Source organism: Dioscorea cayenensis, chromosome 5 (assembly GCF_009730915.1).
Source record: "Dioscorea cayenensis subsp. rotundata cultivar TDr96_F1 chromosome 5, TDr96_F1_v2_PseudoChromosome.rev07_lg8_w22 25.fasta, whole genome shotgun sequence".
In the NCBI taxonomy this organism is placed as follows: Eukaryota; Viridiplantae; Streptophyta; class Magnoliopsida; order Dioscoreales; family Dioscoreaceae; genus Dioscorea; species Dioscorea cayenensis.
The window spans coordinates 18,379,956-18,406,967 of record NC_052475.1 but is presented as its reverse complement, the minus strand read 5'-3'; the positions used below and the strand labels follow the sequence as shown (position 1 = coordinate 18,406,967).

Sequence of the window (27,012 nt, the reverse complement as noted above, 5' to 3'; positions counted from 1 at the left end):
TGTTCTTTAAAAAATGAGGTTTCTGTTTAACAAATGAGATTTCTGTTAGGTTTCTGTTTAAAAAATGAGGCTTCTATTTAAAAAAATGAACTCTCTGTTTAAGAAATGAGTTCTCTGTTTAAGAAATGAGTTTTCTATTTAAGAAATGAGTACATGTATTACTTTTCATGCTAACTTAAATTCTTTTGTTTGTAGTTATAAGTTTGTTTGTAGTTATAATGTAATCATGCTAACCTAAATTCTTTTTCACAAACTTATTAAATTTTTAATGTAAATATCGTTATCTCCGTATAATGAAGAACGACCGTCTTTATGCTTGGTTGTTTTTGTTTAACTATCGATGTTTCTGTTTAATATATCGCGTTTACGTTTAAAAAATTGCTTAAATATGGTTGTTTCTATTTAAATATATACGAGTGACCACGATTAATTGGTGTTTATACCAGGATTAATTTATCACGTAAATATTAGTTTTTCTGTTTAAATATCAATGTTTCTGTTTAAAAAATGAGTTTTCTGTTTAACAAAATGAGGTTTCTATTTAAGAAATGAGTTTTTCTGTTTAAGAAATGAGGTTTTTGTTCAAAGAAATGAACTCTCTGTTTAAGAAATGAGTTCTCTGTTTAAAAAATGAGTACAAGCAAAAAGAAATGCAAAAAGAATGAAAAAATGTATGCAAAAAAGTTTAAGGGCAATGATGGAATTTCATAATACAAGGTGCAAAAAGGCAGTGAAACAATAAAGGAAGGGCTGTCCGAGGTATTCAAAACTCACAGGGGCTGTTTGGGAAGTTTTGAAATTCTTGAGGGGTAAACAGTAATTTTTCCTATTTTTTTATACATACCTAGGATTATTTTGTACAAAGTTTTATAATATTAATTTTAACATTAGTAATAATATTATTTGTATAATATTAATAATATTATATAAATAATAATATTATTATTAAACTAATACTATAATAGGGGAGAGCATACCGAAATTTTTCGGTTTGGTTAGGTTATTAACCAAAATTTGTTATTTAACTGAAATTATATAAAAAAAAGTTTTTAAATAATTTCTAGGGCAATTAATTTAACTATTAATTCATAATTTTTTTTAATTCATTATTCTATCATTTTAGACTGATTATAAAATATTAAGTAATGGTCTTATAAATCAATCATGTATAACTTATACAAAAGCCTTGCCTACATATAATTTTTGTTTTATTTATATAGCATAATTCAGTTTGGTTTCAGTTAAACCGAACTTTTTTTCCCAAAAAAAAACCAAACCGAACCCGAATACCAAATTTTAAATAGAATTGTTACCAAACCAAACCTGAAAAAATTCGGTAATCGAACCAAACCTTCTTATTCAATTTGGTTTTGGGTTTGGTATTCGGTTCTTCCAAATAATGCTCACCCCTATACTATAATCACTCATTATATATATATATATTATTTAAAAAATATTATTACTATTATTATTATTATTAAATTAACACATTAAAAAAATAAGAGAGAACAAAAATTAATATGAGATATGAAATTAAGTTTTAAAAAGATATTATGGTAATTTCTCAAATTAATAAAATGTATTTTGGGCTTTTTATATGCATTTAAAGTTTAAAATATTTGTTGAATAATTTCACCCCCTCTAAAAGACCCCGATTTGGAGGGATAGGATGTGAGGGGGTTTGGAGGGGTGAAGCACCCTCCAAACTCCTCCTCCTCTTTACGGTCACAACCAAACAACCATCACTCCTTCTCACCCTTTGCTACCCCTCCAAAATCCCCCAACTAAGTAAAATGATGGTCATGTTTTCAGTTATCTTTTTCCATGAAACCACTTGAATTATATGATTTTTTATTAAATTTTGACTAAATTGGTGGGTAAAAATTTCTAAAACTAGCTTCGCTGTTGGTTCAAGATTTTTTAAATTTAATCAGAATTAGAAATTATAAAATATACAAAATTAAACTTATTCAACCCTGGCACTAGGAGCTATTTATGATGAGTATTAAACTATAAATATTCTAAAACTTCAAATTCTATCAAAAAAACTTTTTCTTTAAAAAAAAATTCATTTACAATTTTATCTTTAATTTGCCAAAATATTTCTCATCTTTACATAAGAGTTATTCAAACTCTTTCAAGGAAAAAAAAACATAAAAAAGCAAAAACTCCTAATTAATATCTAAAATCAAAGATCACTTGAGTTCTTTTAATAATTGAAATAAGAAAAGTGGATGACGTACATATGGAATCTTATTTTCCTCAATACTATTTCTAAGAGGTAATCAAACCATAGAATAAGAATAGCAATAATTTAAGCAAAAAGACACCCTAAAAACAATTTATTTGCAAAATAAACTAAACATGCAACAGCACTAACACAGAGAGAACCACAACATGTTCAACATACACCTAAGTTTAAAACAAGAGGGACCCTAAGAACATAAAAAAGACCCAAAGAAGAGAAACATGCATGGCATGAAAACCCTCATAAAGACCACCCCCAGAACCATTAGGAGAAGATGAAGGAACATTATGAGTTCCGGTGTGGTTTCCAGCATCCGGTGAACTCCCCGGCCCCTCCGAGTGCCCCATAACTCTAATAATCATCTTCTGGCCTTTCTGGCAGTGCTCAGCAATTCCACTGATGAAGTAAAATGCACCAGAATGATCAAGAGTGTACACTGTATTCCCATTGTTTGAGAAAAATATTGGATGAGCTGAATCACACTTGTCATAGTCCCCCTCTTCAACCACCAATACTGAGTCCTTATCATACTTGAAATCTAACCTCAAAAAACACATAAAATCAAAGTTACAAAACATTAATATACATAGATAAATATATGCATGTATAAATGTGTGTGATATTACTAATGGTATCGCCGATCTTGAATCGGTTGTCGGAAGCCCAATGGTTGTAGAATTGAGTGTCTTTGGAAGGAACAGCCCAGCCAGCATTGCCACCAACTTCAAACTCAAAAGAGGAGATTGGTGTTGGGTGGATGAAGGAGAGAAGAGTTAGGAGGAGGAGAAAGGAGAAAGGAGAGGAAGGCATGGTTGTTTTGTTTGTGTGTTGTTTGAAAGAGTGTTTAGGGTTTGGTTGGTTGGATGGATAGTTCTGTGAAGGTGAAAATAGAGTGAAGAGTTTGTATGTTGATGAGTTAATAAGGAGGGAAGAGAGTGAGAAGTGGAGATCATGGGAGAAGAAGATGGGGGAGGTAGTTTTGAGTGTATCTTGGACTTGGTCTCACTTAGATCAAGTTTTGAGAAAGCGGGGAGTTGCTTTGACTTTTAAATTTATAAATTTTTGAAGTGGTGATCGTTGAGCAGAAAAGTGTTTTTTTTTTTTCTAAGAAAATGATTAGTAATTTTAGTTGTTTTAGCCATTATATATATATATATATATATTTGTGAAAATGATTGGGATTTTTTTTTGAGAAAATTTGTCTTTATTTTTGTTTTCAAGAGCAGGTAAATTGTTTAAAAATCAAATTTTATTTAAAATTCAAAAAGCTAATATGAAAGCACAATAATATTTCATATAGAGGTAAAGTTTAAAAATAAATAAGAAACCAGGAATAAGTTTTAATTTGAGAAAGTCTGTAAAAATTATTAATAAATAATATTGACTACAATTGTTTTGTCTATATTTTATATTTGTCTATTGAAAAATTAGTTTAACAAGAATAACTATAATTCATAAATTAACATAAAATAAATAATATTATCACAATTTAAGTATATATGTGTTCTTTTGTCTCTTTCATTTTAGGTGGTCAATCATCCTGTTATAAAGTTTGAATATTGACTTTTGAGTGTAATTGATGTACATGAATTGGGTTGGAACTTGGAATTAGGTGGCTTGCCAAAAGCAGAGAGCTAATGAAATATAAATGATGAGAGGGTCAATATGCAAAGCTGAAATTTATAATATAATCATGAAATTATTATTATTATTATTTTCACAACTTGATTATAAACACCTTTTTATTTTTATTGCATTGTGTTTGAGAAGTTTCGAATTTAAGATCTTTCAAACACAAGTAAGGTAGAAAACCACTAGTCTATGCCTTGGTTCTTTAATGAAATTATTTTTGGGTTACTATCTTCGATTAGGTTATTAAAGTTATTTTTTATGAAAATATCAGATTATTTTTTTTTACATGTAAAAATATATTTAGAATTGTAATATTAAGATGTTTATATTTTGTGTAATAAGTAATCTAATATTTTAAGAAAATTTATATTTAGAATTATTAGGGATGGAAATAATTTTTTAATTAAAAAAATTATGCTTAAGCTATATAAGCCAAAGCTGAATTGTGATTTTTTTTCTTCTGTATTTAATTTGTCAGAAAATTTAATGGTTTTTCCACACTATAAAAAAAAAATACAAATAAAAATAAAAAGAAATAAATTTCTTATGCTTGTTTTAGGTAAAAGGCTTCCGCTTATGCATCATATTTACTACTCATCACTTTGTCCCATTAGTCTTATCGCTTAATTGACTCACTCCAACACATGCACATATATGTATACTACTAATGGGTAAAAAAATGAAATAAAGGTAGTTTTAAATTTTTAATGGAGTTTTAAATAAGAATAGTTTTGAAAAATAAATGAAATTTTTTATAAATTTAAGTAGTTAATTAATTTTAATTGATTTTCTCAATCGGTGTAAATTAAATAAAATTGATAATTTAAAAAAAAGGAGAGAGTATAATATATGGAATAGTTTTATTCCATATATATTATCAAATAGTCTATAAATGCGTATATATACACAATTAATTTGTCCATTGGCATATATATATTAATTATCACTATCACCAATTCAGTGCCACTAGCTACTTTGTTGACCCACTTTCGTGGCTTCATTCTAATTGTACGTCAATGGGTGAAGGAATAATTAAAGCCAAGAAGATAAACAAACATGATAATATATTAAAATATACTCACTGTACAAAACATTTAAATAAAAATACTAACAAGCATTTATACTCACGTGACTTATAAAAACAGTGAAATAAAAAGTCAGAGCTATACTTAATTGGCAAATATTTGGACGAAATTAAACAGTAACCGAAGGGGACCACATACCTTTTCTTTCCAAAGAGCCATCTAACAAATGGCCATCACCCTCATTACCTGAGCTTTGGTCCTTCCTAGTGACCTCAAAGATGGTCTCAAATAATCCCATGCTATCTTCTTCAATGCCACTCCAACGAACCCAAACAACGAATAAGTTACCTTTGGTTGTTCCACCGTGCACGTCCCAACCCACACTCCAAGTAGTTCATCAAAGTCCCAACATTTATAACTCAAAAACACTCCCAGTGGTATAGCAATTTCTGGTTGACATGCCTATGTCCATTCATTGTTAATGAAAACATATTAAAGATATATAGGTTAATTTCTTTCCAAGTTTCAATATAACAATCTTGGTAAGTGTCGTTTGGTTTGATGTAATTATGAATACAGTAGATTTTTAATTATACTAGGCATTCTCTTCAGTTTCGCATCAGAGTTTTTAAAATTTTGTGAGGGTTTTTTAAGGTAATATCATATATATATATATATATATATATATAATTAAACAATTTCTACAATGGAAACTCTTGTATACCTTGGATGTCAAAAGTTTTATAGACATTAATGCATAAATAAATAAATGCGATTAAAATTTTCAATTATTAATATCATAAATAATATAAATACAAATTTAAATATAATAAAAAATATATATTTAAATTTGCTCTTTGAAACACATGGGAATAGATTATGGATCTACTTTAGTTTTTTTTACAATTCCCTTGCTTCGCTTCTATTTATTTTTTTTTTTTACAATTTTGATGGTTATAAGGCAATATTACATATATACATAATTTGAAATAAAATATTTTAATTAATGAGATTATAACATCATACACAAAGTTTTTAAGAGGAAATAAATAAAGCAAATTCAAATGGAACAATACCCAGGAGAAGAAGTATTAAAAAAATAAAAAATAGAATATAAATTAAAGGGTAAAAAATTTAAATTGAGTAATAATAGATATCACAACCTCTTTTACAGCTCATTAAAAAAAATTAAAATTAAAAATCATATTTTAGAAATATATCTAATTTCGGGAAGAAATACATCTAGTTTCTGAAATTTCAATATCTTTTATTCTTTAATATTCTATATTTTGATATCTTCAATTTTTTCTAATTTGTTTAGTTATAATATAAGATAAATGGCCATTTTCAATTATGACTTGCAAATTGACTAAAAAATATTATGATTTGAAAACTCCCTATTGGCATACATTTATCACAAAACAAAATATTTTTCAATCGCTATAATTGGTTTTAAAAGGTTTTATGGAGTATTTAATGCAAAATTAATGAAAGTAATTAAACTTTTATATTACTTATTTTATAATTAATGCAAACAAATATTTAAGTGCAATAATATTTTTAAAAATTATAATTATTCTTTGAAATGCTTTCAAAGCATATCATACATCTTATATGTATAGATAATATAACTGAAAATACATGGATTTTTAAATACAAATTTGGTTGAATGTAATAGTAGATGTTGTATTTTACTCTATTTGTTCCTTTGTATCTGTCGTGGTTAATGGAATCTCACATACTAAGAAATTTAGTTATTTCACAAAATTTTATACAAAATTACTTATATTTTCAAAATTATCCCTAATTTATATTTTTCACATTTTTCTTATATTTAATTTCAAAAAAGAATTAAATAAAGTGTTAAAGGATAATTTTAAAATAAATAATAATAAATGCTTCTTGATTTAAAAAAATGACAGATAAAAAAGGAAAAAAAAAAAAGAAATCTAGGGAGTAAGATTTTGTGTTTGCATGAATGGATTTGAAAATATTGGAAAAGAAAACATGTATTTGGTGATATATTTGACGAATGTGTATACCCAAGGTGAGATTACCCTAACCACTCTGCATGCCAAATTTTTTTTTAATGTTATTTTAATAAAATTATTTATCAATTTAATTTAAGTAATCATTTTATAATTAAATTAATTATTAATTTTCTTATAGTATTTAATTAATTTATTATTAAACATTATTATTAAATTATTAATCTATTAATTAATAAGAATTCTCTTATCCCCTCCGTGTTACTTTTTATATTATTTTTTATTATTTTAACTATCGTATTACTATATTTTTCAATGAATTAATTATGCAATCTATTCTTTATTAAAATTAATTAATTAATTATTAGATGTTGTAATTTTTTTAAAGTTTAGTTACCAATCCAATAAAAAGGCCTCTTATAAGTTTTCAAATGTACGAAATCAGTATTGATAAGTTGGTATTACATGAACACACACTGTGATGATGTTTTTTTTTTAAAAAAAAAAACATCCCATTGATTAGGAAGCATTTCATGTGGAGAAACCCCATCACAAATCAAGTATTATATATCTCCTAAGTATTTTTTTTTTTTCGAATACTTGTAGTGGTTGGATGTTTTTGGATGTTGTTGGATATAGTTGGATGGCTAATCCGATCTACAAATTTGAAACATTTGAAAACCAAATTTAAAAATCTCAATCAACCAAATCAAATAATGATTAAGTTATTTAAACAACAATTAACTTCTGCATAGATAACTATAAAAAAAAAAAAACAATTGATAAAATGAAAAACCCCAAAATTTCATTAATATTATAAAAACATAAATTTTACTCTCACTCTGCTCACCCTCGGGGATGATTCCCATTAGGATTCAAAGAAGCAGGAGGAAATAGCAGGCAGTGGATGACTAGGGTGGTGGCGACAACAATAGGTCAGAGGGGCCAAGGGCCCTACATGGTTGAATGGGAGGAATAATTGTGTGCTTCCAATTATCCTCGTCTGCAGTGGACGATGGTGGTAGGGATTTCTGGATTAGGGTCTAAGGAGTAGAAACAAGGTGAGCGGTGGTAATGCCCGGAAGGAGGTAAGGGCGGTTAGGGTTGAAGGAAATGAATGATCGGGGATAGCTTATGGTTACCTTTGTGAGTATAATTTTGGTTATTTGTATCCCGCACGTGTTAAACATGTGAAGGATTTGTGAATCTGAGATTTTGTTTTACAACTAGTTTGATTATAAAACAAAATACTCTATTTGATATATATTGAGTTACATGGGTTTTTGAAATCCAGTGAACCAAATACTGGATTTCAAAAAACGTAGTAACTTAATGTAACTTAAAACCCTTCCAAACAAACACCACCTAATTCAGTAAGGAGATGTTTGTGAGAAAACAGTAAGCATGAAGGAGAGTTTGTAGAGCAGAAAGAGAGAATGCAAAGGACATACATGGCGAGTTAAGTTGCATGAGTAACTGCCTGAAACTTGGGTTTTTTTTGGATGGTGAGGGTCTTTGGTAGTGGTGGAACCAGGATTTACTAGTACGGGAGCTAATTCAAAGTATATAAAAAAATACATCTAAATAAGCATTTTTCTGAAATGTAAAATATTGAGATAATATAACTTTTGATTAAAACAACACTTTGAATGCATAATTGGGAAAAAAAAAGCATTCAATAGCTATTTATGCACCCTTGAACTAGAACCAATTACAACATTAGTGCTAGAAATGTGAGGCAAGTGATTAAGAGGAGGTAGCTGCATATGCTAAGTTTACATTTTCTAAAAACGTTGTAGAATCATTTCATTATCAATAGTTGCAAAAACCTCCCGCTGGATATAGACAACTAGGCTATTGTTCATCCACTCGTCTCCTATTTTGTTACGTAAGTCAGTTTTCACAAAATTCATCACCAAAACATCCTCTCAATAGTAGTTATCACAACTGGTAAAACCAATGTTAACTTGATAAGGAGATAAATGAGTGGAAAATAGCACATTTACTTGTCTCAACCATCTTCTTAGCAAAACCTCCTAAGTCCCCAACATTTATAAAATCTTTATTATGCCACACATCATAAATGACAGTAGCAAGTTGATCCTGAAGCATTATGCGTTCAGTCATTGTGAAATCTTTGGGATAAAGTTCTGCAAGATGAAATAGCTTGTAGATGTTGAATTTGGAAATTGAGTCCCTTGGATTAAGGCATGCCACAAGGAAAAGTAACTCTGTGCTAACTTCTGAAAAGTGGTTTTTTATTTCTTGTGGAATCAAATCAATGACCTGACATTGCAACAATGATAAAATCACAAATATTACTAAAAAACTAAATTAATGAGATTTACAAAAATATAATAAATATAAAGAATACTAACCTCACAGAATATTTTGATACGTTAATGGTGAACATGAGTAATGACTTGCCTCTCCTGTCTAGAACGACCATGGATTCACATATTATCCTCCATATTAGACACCATGATTGAGTTTCTCCCACAAAAAAGTTAACTTCCTCCAAAAATACTTCCCGTCCCGTCTCCCTAAAGTCTTGACGCCGAGCTTTACATCTTCATTCAAACGCATTACTTGAACAATATTTTGATCCTTTTGTTGTAAGGCAAATGATAACTAATTTGTTATTTCCAACAAAGGCCTCATCAAATGTTTCACAAACACAAATTGACAATTCCCCAATTTTTCAATCAAACTGGCCGTTATACACCTATTATCATTAGAAGCACCATCATTATACACATTTTGGAGTATCTCTAACACTGAAGTCCACTTGAGATTAGCCAGAGACTAGTAGTATAGTCTGATCCTCAACAAGTATCCCTTGATGTTGCTAAGTTAGATTCTTGATTTTTTTCCTCTGTTATTGACTATCTCTACCCTCTCTAATTGTTCAACCAACCTATTATGGTGATGTTGTAGAAGTTGATTTTTCCTTCTGCATAATTCTTCGACCCCGTTAACAGTCATAGTAACATATTGAAAAAAATCATTGTCAATTCGTTTGTCTTTACCAATAGCAAAAATCACTAATTGGATCTTATGAGAAAAACATTGGATATACCTTGCATATAGATTTCTTTAAAGATAAATGTCACGCCCCGAACCTAATCGGGCACGTGGCAACCGCCACGATGGCAAGAAGTGGGTCCCAAAATGGCCCCATCTTCAGGTCGCCGTAAGGCTCAATATAAACCTGTTATCACAATTACATAGCTAGATGACAAAATAATAATAAGATCACAATAGGGTTCCCTGATATTAGGGACTCTAACACAAGTAGCATCAACAACAGTACAAACCAAGGTTTCAGATGCAACCAAAAAATACAAATACATGAACAACATATAAAGGTCAAGTCTAGTGGATCCATAAATTTTACATGCATACTATAACAAACCTAAATAAAAAGTACAGATAAATCACTCTACTGCTGCACAACACAACTCTGTCCATCATCACAGTCTGAAAAGATAAAAGAAAGGGAGTGGTGAGTAACAGATGTTACCCAGTGAGTGGTGTCAGCATAGATGTAATAGAGTGATAAAGTATTTCAAATAGTAATTCCACACGAATAATAACATATAAAATCAATTCCAAGTATTCAACATATTAACAAATAACACAAGGTTCATCAAAAGCAAATAACATTTTAAAACACAATGAACATAGCTCCAAAACACAGGCTGACCTAAAATAATTCCCACGCTAATCATGGCCGCGACTAGCTATGAGACCACCAAAAAGTTTTTAAAACTTTTTAAAAATTTAAAAAGGTTGTCTTTCCTTGGTGTTGACCACTGAGATCCCCGTGTGGTGGCCCCGGGTTTCTCACATAAAAGAACCCCTTGTCAATGGCTCTGTGCACCTCTTGACCAGGGTAAACCAGGGTTAACCACGCCGCCTCCCATCAGGCCGGACCGTGGAACCCCACACTGCAGTGTCGGACTAAAGTCCGCCGTCACCATCAAAACTGAATGCCACAATATAATTCTTTCCAATTTCCAATTCAAAGAATCCATCATACAATGTTTAAACCAGGAAATGTACATCAAACCATGTTCCATTTGCACATAAATACGGAAATATACATCAAACCATATTTCATTTGCATATAAATATGGGAATGCAAGTAAATATGTTTCTTTCAAAATAAATAGGTATAAGCATTCTAGGTTTAACCATTTCAAGTAAATTCGTACTCAAAATATGTATCAAGGAAACCAATTTATCATCAAATTTATGTGATTAAACACATGAAGAAATACTTTAGTACTTTTATTAAATCTATGCAATTATAAATTTAACCACTCACAGAACCAGTCGTCTCGTCCTGAGACGCGCTCACTGTTCAGCGAGTTCCTTCCCCTTAGAGGATGCTTCGCCACCTAAATACAAGCAGGAAATCCAAATTCTAATGAACATAAGAATGATGGCCAAAAGAAAATGCATGAAAATACAATTATACATGTCTAATACGAAACCTTAGGGTTTTAGGGCAAAACATCATCATTTTGGATCCAAACGACATCAGAATGGAGTAAACCTAGTTCCAATGAGTTCAGGGCAAGGAGATCTTCAATGTGGACCAAAGAAATACCATAAAAGACTCAAAATTTTCGGTACTACAGTACTTCAAGGTTGCTACAGTAACCCCCGAACCTTATACTATGGTTTTCTCCCAATTTACAACACTAAATCAAAAAAATTTCTTCAATAACATTCTCATACATAAATCATAAATCATTGGCTTCAATTTGAGCCTATAAATCACCAAATCCATGGAGAATTCAAAGTTTTTATACATTTATAAAAACAAGGAAATACGGGAGAAATACAAAATAAAAACATTGGATCTAATTCTTACCAGATTCAGTAGTGAGGGAGGAAGGAGTTTGGTATTTGAGTTCGGCGGAAATTCTCGCCGGGAAAAAAAAATTTCTTCTAAGGTTAGGGTCAGCCGAACAAGAAATGAAGAAGGAAAAGAAATGAAGAAGGAGAAGAAGCCAGGTTGTTTCTCTCATTCATTTTTTTAATATATATAGAAAATGACCTAATTGCCCTCTTAATAAAAAAATCATAGAAAATGGATCCAAATGACAGAATTGCCCCCGATTTTTCACATAAAAGCTACTATGCAAACATGCAAAATGCCACTACTGCTAAATGACCATTTTACCCCTAATGCAAGCATAAAAATCTAAATAGGCCCGAGGTCTAAATCAGGACAAGGTACAACAATAAATGCCTTCACACCATTGAATTGATCTGGCATATTTGAAATTCATCACATCCTTGTCCCCTCAACCTTGAAAGAGATAACCCATGTTTCACAAATAGACAATCACTGGCAATCTTCAATGAAATGGCTGATGTATCCAGTACATGAACCATAGCAAGGAATCGCTCTATCACATATTAATTCTTATTCATATATTGCAGGAAAACTCCCATTTACCGCTTTACTAATATATCCCGGGCTTCATCAATCATAAGGAAAAAATAGTTATCTCCAATATCATCAACAATAGCACATGTAATCTCTACTACATAAGCATTTGCTAACTCCTTCTGAATCTTTGGGGAACTCATTTGATTGTTTTCATGAGCATTTTGATTGATTGTCCTAAAATCTTATCATTCCGTAGGCTATATCACTCGAGTAGCTCAAGGAAATTGCCCTTGCTCAATGAGCTCATGGACTCATTGTGTCTGCAGAAAGCCAAACCTTGCTTCAATAAAAAATGTGTCACATCTAAAATTACCATTAAAAGAGTATGGTTCAGACAAGGCAAGCTCTGATGAGGCTAGCCTGACTGCGGCCTTTTCAGCGCCAAGGGGAAGGAGGGGTTGATCCCTTGCTTGTTCGCCCTCGGTTTCACCATTGATCTTTAGGCAGGAGATTGGAAAGAATGCCTATTGTAATACCAAGAACCTTTCCTTGGTTTTATTCCCTACTTTGGGTCTGGGAAGTTTTTGGTTGTCGAATAGTCCTTGTAATCAAGTCTGACACAGCTTATGTGAATTCGCACAACCTATGCCATCCCTAGCTTAGAAAGCTTTTGTTGGGATAAAATTTACACAGCCTATGCCAATTCAAGCTCACAAGCTTTGGTAAAGACTAAAATCTGCACAGTCTGTGTAAAATGGCATAGCTTGTACCAATTCCACCCATAGCTTCTTTTGTTGGGCTAAGCTCCGAGAAGCCGATGCGAAGCTTCACGCACACTTCTTTATTGTTGTTATAAGGGTATTCTTGTCAATTTTCACCTATAAACCCTTTATCTTTCTCCTCCCTTATTTCCTTCTCATCTCCTTAGCTTCATCCTCCCTTGAATAAGAGAATCTCCACATGAATCCCTTCATCCACATCTTTGGAAGAAACTCTGTTGGTGCTTTCTCCTTCTCTTTAGGGTTTAGAGAGGTAATACCATCTTACTTACTTGTTTTTCTTTTTATTCTTCATCCTTAGTGGAATGAGACTAGGGTTGTGATTGATGAACTTGAGGAGCTTGATTTGTTGCTCTAAACTTGTTTGTGAGAGGGTAGGATTGTAGATTCAAGCTAAATCCTTCCATTTCCTCCTACTTGAATTTAATTTCTTGAATGTTAGATCTAGGGTTTAAACTTGTTGAAATTGGTGAGATTTCTAGTTGCTATTCTTGTATATTGAGTATTAGAAACTTGAGAAGAGTGTTTGTATTTCCTTGTCCTCCAAGATTTGTTGAATCCATGAACTCTATTGTGCTTTAGATTGCACTGTAGCAATAATGTAGCTTTGATGAATCTTACTCCTTTATTATATTTCCTTGGTTTGGAATGAAGTTATCCTTCATGGCAATTCTTTGGAATTCATCGGACTCAAGTTTGAGTCAACCTAAGCTTCTAGTAGAGTTACATTACATATAAGTTTAGGATTTCCTTCTCTATGCATCTGTCCTTCTTGTTTTCCTTGTTGCTCATGCTTCTTATTGGTTGGGTCTTGTTGTGTATGTGTTTTGGTTAGATGGTGAAAGCTCAGCTCGAGACAAGGAGCATGCGGAGGAGTAACATCTTTGTATAGTTTAACCTCCTACAGTTCGTGAGTGGGTTAAATTGTATTGCATAATTCTATTTTGGATTTTTAAATTGTTTTAATTATTCAATGAACATGTTTTACTATTTGATCTTGTCCAAATTGATGTTTCATTGATTGAAAGGGTTTACTACACCATTGATTTTAATTGCTTGATGAAATTGTTTTCCTTGCCTTTATTGTATTTTAAATTAATGTTTTAGTTGGTTTTAAATGGTGTTAATTTAGTTGCTATAGGCTACATTTACTATGAGAATGACTTTGGGCATATTGTCTTAATTCTTTAGAAATTTTATTGTGATTTTGAGTTGTGATGGTTGAATTTGAACCTGTTGGAATATATGCCTTTTGAATGAATAGAAATTTTTGAATATTACAATGACTATGATGAGCTTATTTGATATAAATGAGGTTGATCAAATATGTTTTGATGAATTATATTGTTATGTCAACAAGACAATGTGTGGCTATAAATCGTGAAATTAATGAGGAGGAATAATGGGTGTAAATGATGTATGCTATTGGGTAGTCTATATGAGGTTGATGTTTAGAACTTGCTTAGCACTATGTATGAACTAGGAAGATTCTAATTACTATTGTATTATAGAATTGTTAAAGTTTTGAGGTATGATGTTATGAAAAAGGTGCATGGAGCTTCAATGTAGTTTGATGCTATAATTAATCTGAAAGATGTATGTTAGCAAACATAATTATTTTTGAGTTGAAGTTCATAAGCTTGATGTGTATATTTTTGATAATAGTGGAAATTTGGTATATATTGTCCATGTGGGGAAGGTTAGATAGACCTAAGTTATGATATCTATATGCATGTACCCAACGAGTTAAGAAACAATTTTATGGGTATTAAAAATAATGTTGAAATGGCGTCTATGATATGAGAAAAGAATAACACTAAGGGTATGATATATCTCTTCACTAGTCAGGAGGTAATTCTAAAGAGATGTTTTTTGGTAGTAAGTACAATGCTCCATCGAAATAGTTGAGGTCATATACCTGATCTTGTACTTGTTGTCTTTAGTTGGAGATCATATTCTTTTCTTGATGAGGTATCTATTGAACTTGTGAGGATTACATTTGGGTAATTAATTAATTCTATTTGATGATTGATGAAAAGGAATTTATTTAGTTTATTTGATGATGGAACCTTATGGTTTTCATGATCTTAAAAGCAATGTTATCAATGAAAAAAAAATCTATGTGTTGTGCCGTGGTGAGTTGTTGGGAATTATTATAGAAGGAAAGGACCTTGATGAGAGGTTTTATAAAGTCGATTGATGCAATTACTTTTGAACTGTAAACTGGAATGATTTCATAGTTTAGGTTTGCATTCAAGTTAAAGTTGGATCCCTTGCCATGCTGAGTTATGGGTTTTACTTGGGCCAAAAGCCATATTTTTTTTTTGGTGAATTATCATTACATTTTCAAAGATATGTGCAATGTATTTCAAAAGTATGCTCAATGTCCTCTTTTGACACTTTTGGTATTTACTCTGGAAAAATGGTTGGGAACCCCCTTTTGCTTGTACGATCATGCTTTTGGTATTTTTGAATGTGATTCTACTTGTATTCATGGAATTGAATGATTTGTTAAACATGATTGATTTTGCAAAACATAGTTAATGTGGGTCATGGAACCATGGATTTGGTTGGTTAGACTTTGAAATGTGAAAAAACTTGGCTTGAGGTATTCCGACCTATAATTATATATATATATATATATATATATCATTTGATTTTGATGATGGTGATCGGAGGCCTTAGCCCAAAGATATTTGTGCTATGACATTTATGGTTATGAAAATGACTTTCATTTATGAAATGTGAATGCTTGCCCTAAATATTGACATTTTGATATGTTGAATCTAAATTGTATTATTTGGACACTCGTTGGTCTGGACATATACACTGAAGTGTTGGGCTACAGTCTTAATGTCGGATGGTGTGTAGTTTTGATGGTGATAGGGTTGGACCTAACCTACTGAAGTAAAGGGATTCCTTATGGGCTAGCCTGTAGAAATGGTGCAGGGTTCCATTTATAATGCCCTTTTCGAGAGGTGTGAAGAAGTCCCGACAGGGTAATACCGAGAAATTGGAGTCACTACATGGGGTCTCAGTGGGTCAACGTCAAGGGTATGAAGACCTTGACGGCTCTCAACTTAGTCGCTATGGCAACTAATGGCAGAGAGGTTTTTCAGGCTATTGTTTTGAGAATGGCTTTACATTTTAGTTTTTTGCAAAACCATGATTTCTTTAATTAGGTCATTGAATTGAAAACTCCTTTTATGTCTTTAAATATCTTTCTTGAAAGATGGTTTTAGTTATGAGTTTTGAGACGAATTCTGTTATAATCTCATTTGAATCATTGTATTTTGTCAAAATTGTTATTTTTGAATATTGAAAGCCTTATTTGGTTAAATTGGTTCTTATGCTTATTTTAGAATCTATATAGATATACTTATGTGGATATGTTCATATATGCTGAAATGTTTTGAAGTTATATATATATATATATATATATATATATATATATATATATATATATATATATATATATATATATATATATATATATACATGTGAAAGCTTGTTTATGTGGATTTATTTGTTGTGGGTTTATATCATTTTTGAATTTCGCTTATCCAGTCACTGAGTGACATTAGTTACTCACCCATCTCCCCTTTTTCAAGTTTTTAGTATTTACAGTCGTCATGGTGAGGTGAAGTGCTGGCAACTGCATGCCTCTTTCATCTTCATTTTGAGTTTTGTGTTTTATTTATTTTGTAGCATAGTTGCATTGCACAAGGAACATGGATCCACTAGTGTAATGAACTATGTATTTGTATTACTTGAACACTTTCTCATTTCCTTGGAAACCTTGGGTGTATTTGTGACTTGTATGTCCTTTAGAACTCGGTTGGCCTACCTATTGATATTCTTGCTTTAGGGTGTATTTGTTGTGTTCCATACCTTGTGAAATTCATATTTGTGATTCTTGTTTAGATTGTGTATATGTACAGGAATTTATAAGCCTTGTTATGACTCGAGAGTTGAGTGGTGTGTTTCCCTCCTCAGGTTATCGCAGTGGTTGTAGTGTGCCGGGTCCTGTGGGACAGGGGTGACAATTATAGCGATATAAGAGCTATTGGTTTAAACTAATAGCTGTACTTTTGTTCTTGTCTTCAATTGGCTCCTATAGTATCTAGTGATTCAGTTAGAGTCAAGCATGTAGCATAGGTGCATATAGAGATTGAGTCTAAGAATCTTTTAGGTGTTCTTTCCAGTTAGCTATGCCAGCACAACACTGCGGATGCCTCGTGGAGCAGTTGCTTCCATTTGGTTAAAGTTTGAGGTAAGCTAGAAATTTAGAAGATGAACTTTCTTTAAGGGGGTTAGAGTGTAATACTAAGAACCTTTCCTTGGTTTTGTTCCCTATTTTGGGTCTGCTCAATAGGGTTTTGTTTAGTCTAGAAAGTATTCGGTTGTAGAATAGTCCTTGTAATTGAGTTCCGACACAACTTGTGCGAATCAGCATAACATGTGCCATCCCTACCTAAGAAAGCTTTTGTTGGGCTGAAATTCGCACAGCCTGTACCCATTCAAGCCCACAAGCTTGAGGTAGTAGTACTCACTATAGTTTCCAACAATTGGTATTAGAGCCCTTGTTGATCTTTGTTGTAGAAATAAGCAGGCTTTCCATTATTGAAATTCATACTATAGCTTGAGGAAAGAAGATAAATACCTATGTAAATGAAATTCCTGTAAGATTCTTGGGTTGGGTAAGATAAGAAAAGCCCTAACGAGAAAGTAAGAGCTGTGTGAAAAACTCTACTGAAAAAAAAGACCATAGAAGTCTTTGCAACATTGTGGAACACAAAAGAAAAGGTTGAGAAATGGAGAGAGGAAAACCTATTGTTGTGGTATACAATTTAAAGTGACGCTGAAGAGGAGATAATAGAAAAACTAAACCTACCACCAGTAAGGTATGAGTGTGAAAAGTTTGGCCTTGATTATTTACCTATTTTTATAGTAAAAATAAAGTTTAAAGATAGGCTTGGAAGTCACGAACAATATAGATCTAAAGCATACATGAAAAATGAGGCTAAGAATGATGCTTTACTACAAGTGATAAGACATATAGGAAATTATTACGATATTATCGTAAAAGATGTGAATGGGAAAGAGTTAGTTGAACACAAACATGAAGTTGAAGACCTTAGGGAAGCTAATGAAGAATTATGAAAATGCCTCACTAAAACTAATAAGGAGTTGAATGAAATTAAGGTGAAAATGGAGGAAAGAGATCCTAATGAAGAATTTGATTTCAAGTTAGCTAATGCAATTCATGATATTCTAGTTGGTTGTGTTGTTGTGTCGGATAACTTAATAAAATATTTAAGTTTAAGGGGGGATGTTGAAAATAAAATTAAATATTTTAATTGTGAATTATATAAGTTTTAGTTATAAAAATGAAAGAGTTTTGAATTATTGAATATAAAGGGTTTTAGGAGTTTTTGAGCTTCGTATTTGAAAGGTATCTAAGTGCTTATATAAACAATTAATTTTGTTAGGTTTTGTAAGAGGTGTAGAATAAATAAAAGTATTTCTATATGAATAAAATTTCTTCCTCTTCCCGGTATCTCCTTGAGGCAATAGTGGCCACTATAGCCACTATATCGTCCAACATATATTTTTTGGTAAGTTAGGGTTTAGTTTTTCTCTATAAATTGTATCATTGTACTAAGCATGGAAATGGAGTTTTTTTCTCCACAATTCTTTTCAATAATTCTTAACATGGTATCATAGCAGGATTGATCTATCTTTGACATTATTACACACCTTCTCTTGTTTAAAAAATGAGCGGGAAAACATAGTCAAGTAAGGCCACCAACCTTGTAGTCAAGTTGATGGAATCTTCCTCATTGCTTTTCCTTCATCCATCAAACAATCTTGATGTCATTCTTATGTCGTGTATGGTGGTGGATGGAAACTACAACATACGGGAGAAGGCCATGCGGAATGAATTGAGGGCGAAGAAAAACTTAGTTTCATCGACAGGTCCCTGTCATGATCTGAGGAGGGTACACAAGAGGCAAGTCTGAGAGGCTTATACCTCCATGTTAATATCATAAAACTTTAACTCCATTGATAAAGTGCTACAACTAAGCACACTAATATGAAGACGATGAAGGAGATATAGAATGCTTCGAAGGAACAATTTGATATAAGAAATGCTTTGAAGGGCATAACGGTAAAGTCGTACTAGATAGTTGTGCATCTAACCACATGACAGGCTTACTAGAAATCATGTTTTATGCGGGGGATTGTACATTGGTGCCAATCTAGTTACCTAATAAAGATAAGACTTTCGTGACCAAGATAGGAGAGGTGGTCTTGGGAAAGAATAATATTTTGTAAAATGCCTTTTATGTGCCTAAGTTGACTTGTAGTCTAATTTTTGTTTGTTAATTAATTCATGATTATAATTATTGTGTGTCATTTTATGATAATTTGTGTTTGATTTAAAACCAAATTTCAAGGAGCTAGATTGGAGCTGATGAGCTTCACGGAGGGGTCTATTATCTTAAATGTGTAACATCACATACAACATTGATGACATTTTAAAAAGAGTCCTTTGAGCTTTGCCATTAACTAGCGGGTGAGCTTTACAAAGAGGTCTATTATCTTAAAAGGTGATGTATTTCCTAGCACTCCTATGTATGTGTATGGCATGATATTAGAAGGGAATGATGAAGCGTTATGCACACAATTCAAACTATATCTAGATCGATGTTTACACATTAAGGATCTTAGGTAACTCAAGTATTTTCTTAATATTAAGGTAGCATGGAGTCCTAATGGGCTAGCACTTTATTAAAGGAAGTATGCACTTTATCTCATTGTTAAAGTGTGGGCTTCGAGGTGGTCAACCCATTAATTTTCTAATGGAGAAACATAGCAACCCTGGTTCAACCACTGGAAAGGAGTTGGACAATCCTTCAATTTATCGATGTCTAGTGGGGTGTTTGATTCATCTCATGATCACGAGTCTGGATATTTCTTATGTTGTTCATGTCTTGATACAATATTCGCAAAGACCTAGGTGAGAACATATGGATACAACTATCAGGATGGTTTGATATTTGAAGGGTCGGATGGGCCAGGGCATCTTCCTAAAATTTGATAATGATCTACAACTACGAGCCTATTGTGTCTCGGATTAGGCCTGTTTCTCACTCACATGATGATCGATTGTTGAGTACTTTATTACGCTTAGAAATACCCCGATTTCATGGAAGACAAAGAAACAAGGTATAGTATCATGGTCTTCAGTTGGAGTATAACATCAATCCATGGTTGTAATCTTTTCTTGCTACTCTTGAAGTTGTTCATACGCTAATGATATTATATTGTAACAATCATGTGGTCCTCTACATCGCGGCATATGGAAAAGCTATATGCCTAAAGCATACAATGCTTCACTAAGTTCATATCAAAATAACCAAACAATATTTTTTCATCTTAAACAATATATCAATGTCATTAGTAGTGAGTAAGATGTCACTAACATATAGTACTAAAAATATGTACTTGCTCCCATTGGCCTTCATGTAAATCTTAATTTTGAGTACCCATTTTCAACCAATGGATCTACAACTATTTGGTAACTCTACCTAAACCCACACTTTATTTTGTGACATAGAGTTCATCTCATCCTTCATTGTAGCTATCTAAAGATTGTATTGAGAATTAAAAATGACTTCTATATAAATAGCGCAACCCATAACTGGCATTTATGTCAGGGCTCAATATAATATCTGTTAGTTAGTATGTGTTATATATCAAAATAATATCCATAATTAATATTATTAATAATCCTATCAATAATTATAAACAATTGAATAATGCTAATTCACAAATTATTTAAAAGTCTCCCACTTGGATAGCTTAGTCAATTATTAGTAAACGATAAGGACTATTATAACTAGAAATATTAATTATGGATTAACCACACATATATATAAAGCAACAAACCAATAAAATGCAAAGCATTTCACACTGCATAAAAGTATATCCGAGAGGAATAAGATATCATACAGATTAATATACTCACTTTATATAGAATAACAATGTAGATATATACCATACATTAAACAAGACACGCAATCTATGATAATGAGTTCAAGCATCATAATAATGCAGTAAGAGATAAGATATCCAAACTCCAAATAACCTCAAACATCAAATGACTTAACTACATTTGTAAATATGCTGGCTACAAAAAACAACAAAGAATCATTTAACATAGATGCAAGTAAAATTTAATAACATGCAACCACAAAAACATTGATTCTTTTAACCAACAAACAAAAGTCCTATAACTAGATTGCTTATTTATCATAATCACACCTAAGAGCCCCAAAACACAAGTGGAAAAAAAATATAAGATAACAATGCATATGTGATCATATGTCAACAACCAAATTTCCAACACCAATACGGTATGTGAAAACATGATTGACATTAGTCCAAAACAAATAGTGCATTGTAACATCGTTAAAACCACATTATAATAATACACCGATATGGTATAATTATCACTAATGCAACAATAAATGTCAAATCATATTAACACTAAGAAAAAATATTAACTAAATTTACGCAAAATTTTGCATAATTGTACTCGTGAAAGGCAAGATCACAATCATATAAAATAATAATGCAATAGTGCAAACGCACACATGTACACGGCCATGTATGTCACACTTTCAACACACGGGCTTATTTAATGGAGTGTGTGAGACAATGTAAATGTTCTATAATAGAGAGTGATATAATTTGAATAGTTTTTTTTTTGTTAGACAGGTCCAATTTTGTAATCATTAAATTCATCATGAGAAATTCAATCCATTGTTTGTGATTTATCCTATTAAGATTCAAAATGGCTGAGAATTGAGAATTGCTCAAAGTCAAAGAAAAAACCATAAGAGGCCGTTTGGTTAGGGTAATATCACATTATCCTTGGACTATAGACCATGTAATCCTATATTACTTCGTTTGGTTATAAAAAGCAGGAATATCATATTCCCAGAATATGATAACTTGGTCAATATTACTAGGAATGTGATTGCCAACTCAATATGTAGTAAGCTCACATTTCGGGAGGAATGTAAATTTTTTTGCTTGTTATACCCTTCAAATTTAATAAAATCTCAATAATAACTTTCTAAAAATCCAAAAATAAATAAAAATTTATGTTTATATAAAATAGGTAAGTTTTCTTAATTAATATTAATAAAAATTAACTATATTCAATTAAATTTTATTTTTAATAATAAAAAATATTTATTATTAAATAATTTCAATATTTACTTCAAAATATTATTAACTTTGATATATTTAGTACTTATTAGATATGGGTATTTAGGAAAAAGACAATTTGTAGTAAAAAATTAACAACTAACCAAGCACTATAATGTCACATTCCGACCACATTACTATTTTATTAACCAAACAAAAACTGCACATGTTCCTGTCAATATGGTGTCAGAATCATATTCCTAGTAATCCTATTTTTGGTTGTAATATAAAATTCCATGAACCAAACAACCCCTATATGCATGTAAAATAAGATCATGTAATTTGCCCTTCCTTCAACTTCCTTAAATAATCCACAAATGTGATAATCAAATACTAGAGTCTATCAATAATAAAAAATTTGAACTCATTCATAGGTAACAACAATACATTCAGGGGTGGATCTAGAATGGGGGTAGGGGTGTAAATGAGCCGATGCAAGCTAAGTATTGGCATGCTTAAGCTTGGCTCATAAATAAAACTTGAAGCTCGGCTCGAGCCTTAGTTTTCATTGCACAAGCTTGGCTTGTGTATTACTCAAGCTACTCAAGCTCGGTTCGTGAAACTCGAATGACCTCTAACATCCTAATAGCTCAACTCGGCTTGAATCGAAGCCCATAAATATGAGCTTGACTCAAGCTCGTTTAAACTTATTTCAAAGTGGGCAATAAGTGAATACATCATGGATATTACAAAAAAAACTTATACATCATAATTTAAGCTTTATTAACTGTGATTACATTTGATAAGTGCTTGAACATGCTTATTTTATATATTATTTGCACTACATCTAGCATGAAATCCTATATGCTAAGCACCAAACTAGTATAAAATTTCATCCTTTCATTCACCATGGGATATAAATACATTTTAGGGCCTTAAAAAAGCGAATATTAAGGTAATTTGAGGCAAATTAGACCAAAATACAACCTTCATAACATCACCAAGGCCTCATCATGGCCATGGTTCGATTGTGGCAGTATGCAAGTCCACAGGAAGATGTCATAGGAGCCACAATGACCCTCACAACTGGTGTTGTGTATAAAACTCCCATGGTCAATGCACGCAATGCTCAGGACCAAACAGAGCTAGGATGCGACTTACGGCCCAAGAAATCAACTTTGATTACAATGGCCTTCACAACAGTCGTTGTGAGTCTTGTGACCTCGTGGTAGACTCGGGCTATAAATGACCTTAGGTTTTACAATTCAGAGGATTCCTTTGCCGAATTTAGTTAGAAGTGGCCAGATTTTTGGAGAGCTGTGTGCCTTGAGATGAGGATCAACCTTATTTCAGCAGATTTCGGCGATTTCTAAAGAGAGAGTTAATGCGTATTGATAGTCGAGGGCAGGAGAAAAGATTCGGCGTCATCTTGACATCCTTGGGATCTTCTCAACCTCAACCATCGGAGAACTATTGGAGGAAGTTAGTATTAGGATTCTTTATATATTTCTTGTGGATTCTTTATTCTTTATTCTTTATCCATAAGAGGACCCCAATTCGAGGGGAACTGTATGTCGATGTACCTAGAATTTTATTGTGAACTCTAACTTGCGTTGGTAATATATTCTTGTTATAGTTGATTGTAATTCATTGCATGTTTGATTATTGATTAATGTGTTTATGTTATGAGGAGGAGATTTCTACTCATTAGAACACCCATGCCTTGTTAGATTTATGCATGCGCTAAAATATTATGTATTGCTAGATTTCTGGATGTATGATTATCCTTTTAGAGGAATTCTTGATCTTAAAGTGAAAATAGAAGGTTGGGGGTGGAAAAGATTCTATCTTAAGTTTCTAGTGCTTCAGACCTGGTTGCCAAGATATTGGGACTAGTAGGCCTCTGAATTATCTCGATCTATCACTAGATAACATTGTCATATTCTATTATGCATCACAAGTAATTATTAAGGGGCTCCTCATACAAGTACCCACTCTTTCCAATTGCACTTCATAATCCTTAATTGTATTATAGTAATTAATTTATAGAAGTAGATCTAAGAAACACCATAGATATTAGGTTATTAATTAAGTGAAAAGGAAGTAATAGGAGTCTATTACCGTTCCCTGAGGAATAAGACCCTCGTTCTCACCCATGAGGTATTACTTGATGGCACGTATACTTACTGTGTTACACTCATCAAACCATTCACGTGATTGGTGTGCATCAAGTTTTTGGCGCCATTGCTAGGGAGTGCCTAGTTGAGAGATTCTATGAAAACTCGTAGCTTAGTATTATAACCATTTATTCTTTTGTTGTATTCTTTAATTTTTATTAGTCTTGTAATTTTATTTATATATTCTTACTATTCTCCCACGCATGTAATTGTACATTATCAGAGCTAATCATACGGACTTAGTAGAAAAAGATAGTGGAGTCTAGAGAATGTTGTTACGAATGCTCCAAACAAAGTCAGTCGTTAAAGTAGATATTGATATTAAAAATAGAGAGTCTATTATTGAAGTAGAGATTGATATTGAAGATAGAGAGTCTGTTATCATGGCTGAACCTTAGAGAACACTTTTTGAGTACGGACGACCACATTTCACAAGAAAAGAGTTCAGTGTTCAAGCCCCAACAGTTGCAACAAACAACTTTGAGATCAAGGCCAGCACCATTGGGACGATATAGTACTCATGTCAAGTTTAATGGCCTAGCAGATGAAGACCCAAATGCCCATCTCTCCAAGTTTCTGTATATCTATTCCACATTCAAGATGAGCACTATTATAGGTGATGCGATTAGATTAAGGCTTTTTTCATTCAGATTTAGGGGTTCCGCGTATCGGTGGCTCACTTCCTTAGCTCTGGGGTCTATCATGACATGGAAGGATTTAGTGGAGAAGTTTCTCGGTCGATACATTCCACCGAGTAAGGTAACAAAGATCAGATAGGAAATCTCAGTATTCAAGGAGGGAGAGTCTGAGATACTATTCGAGACACATGAGAGATTAAAGGATCTTCTTAGATGGTGCTCTCATCATGGGTTCAGTTCATGGATAAGACTTCAGATTCTATATAATGGACTGAACTACCATATAGGGTAGATCATTAATGCCACAGTTGGTGGGTCATTGAGTAACAAGTATCCAAATGAGGCAGAATAATTGTTTGAGAACATGGCCAACAATGAGTCACACTGGAGTTCAAGAGGCAGGCAGCCAAGGGTAGCCGGATTGCATGAAGTAGATGCAAATACCACCTTAACAGTAAAGGTGAATGCTCTCATAAGGAATTTAGATCTAGTCATGAGTAACGGTCAAGGTGTTAGTTCAAGTTCCAAAATCATTCTATTATGTGAGACATATGGAGGAGGACATGTGGAGGAGGACATGAGGCAGCTCAGTGCCCGATTGTGAGTTTAGCTATTGCTCCGTGGAGTAGGTCGACTTTGTTGGAGGAGATAAGAGAAATCAAGGTAACCCATACAACAATGCCTACAACATAAGATGGAGTCAGCCTAACTTTTCCTAAAGTCAGGGTCAGCAGCAGAGGCCTTGCTAGCAGCAGATATACCAATATCAGTAGCAGTCAGAGAGGAAGTTCTCTACAGAAGATGTGTTGGCCAAGTACATGATAAGTAACTATGCTAAGATGGACGAGTTTGGTACTACGTTGAGGAACGTCTAAGTGTCGATTAACAACTTGGAGAACCAAGTTGGGCAATTGGCAAGGGCCAATACTGAGAGACCTTAAGGTAGCCTCCTGAGCAGCACTGAAGCTAACTAAAGGAGCACTTCAAGCCAATATCACACCGTAGCGACAAGACTGTTGCGTCAAGGACAACTCAGGGTCCAAGTGTCGAGATAAAGATGGTAGCCATAAAGGAAGGCCGTAGTGCTTTAGTGAAACTCATTGAGGAGAATGATTAGAGAGGTGAAGAAGAGCCCGAAATCTGTGCCCTTCCAGGTTGAAGGCTGGCAAGGAGGATGCATAGTTCAAGAAGTTCATGGATATCTTTAAGCAATTCCACATCAATATCCCAATTGTTAAAGCTCTGTCCCAGATATTGAAGTATGCAAAATTTTTGAAGAACTTGCTCACCTTCAAAAGGAAACTAGAAGAGGTAGATACGGTAACTCTCAATGGTAATTGCTCCGCTATCTTGGATAGAAAGCTATTGAAGAAACTGAGAGATCCTGGGAGCTTTGTGATCTCTTATATGTTGGGTGATGGCATGGAAGAGCATGCATTAGCAGATTCTAGGGAGAGTATCAATGTCATGCCATACACCATTCCCATATACGAATTTCAACAAAACACCATCATTGTCCAAATGATCAAACTGCTTCATATGGGAGATCACCAACCAAAGATCAAGACTTGATAGGAAGAATAACTTCTTTGACCTTAATCTCTTTTTGTAAGATGAAAAAAGACACTGTTAAAATATTATTACATCAACTAGAAAATAAAATCGTATGAAGTTAAAGGAAAAAAAATTAGTAAATATACCTTGCTCTTTTTCTTAACGCCATAAAGATAATGCAACCAATCACCTCCACATATTAAATCTTGCATAGTTTCAGGAGCTGATGAAGTATGATATGAGTCAATGATTCTTCCACCAGCACTAAATGTGGCTTTAGAAGCTATAATCGTGATGGGTATTGCAAGAACATCCTTGGTCATCTTAGACAAAATATGATAT

The 27,012-nt window shown here is 32.5% G+C and overlaps 1 protein-coding gene across 1 annotated transcript; it reads right to left on the bottom strand.

Annotated features, from left to right (window-relative positions):
• Positions 1-2,313: 2,313 nt before the first annotated feature.
• Positions 2,314-3,157, bottom strand: LOC120262398 (early nodulin-like protein 3). The gene is made up of 2 exons (XM_039270499.1): positions 2,875-3,157; positions 2,314-2,786 (listed from the first exon to the last, which is right to left on the bottom strand). The coding sequence occupies exons 1-2, from the start codon at positions 3,056-3,058 to the stop codon at positions 2,419-2,421; spliced, it is 552 nt and encodes a 183-aa protein (XP_039126433.1). The 5' UTR covers positions 3,059-3,157; the 3' UTR covers positions 2,314-2,418.
• Between the last annotated feature and the right edge of the window lie 23,855 nt (positions 3,158-27,012).

Excerpts from the sequence above, each read along its gene's own strand:
- LOC120262398 (XM_039270499.1), bottom strand. The coding sequence starts at position 3,058 with ATGCCTTCCTCTCCTTTCTCCTTTCTCCTCCTCCTAACTCTTCTCTCC. Across the intron at positions 2,787-2,874 it reads CAAGATCGGCGATACCATTA|ATTTCAAGTATGATAAGGAC; the intron begins GTAATATCACAC and ends TTTTGAGGTTAG.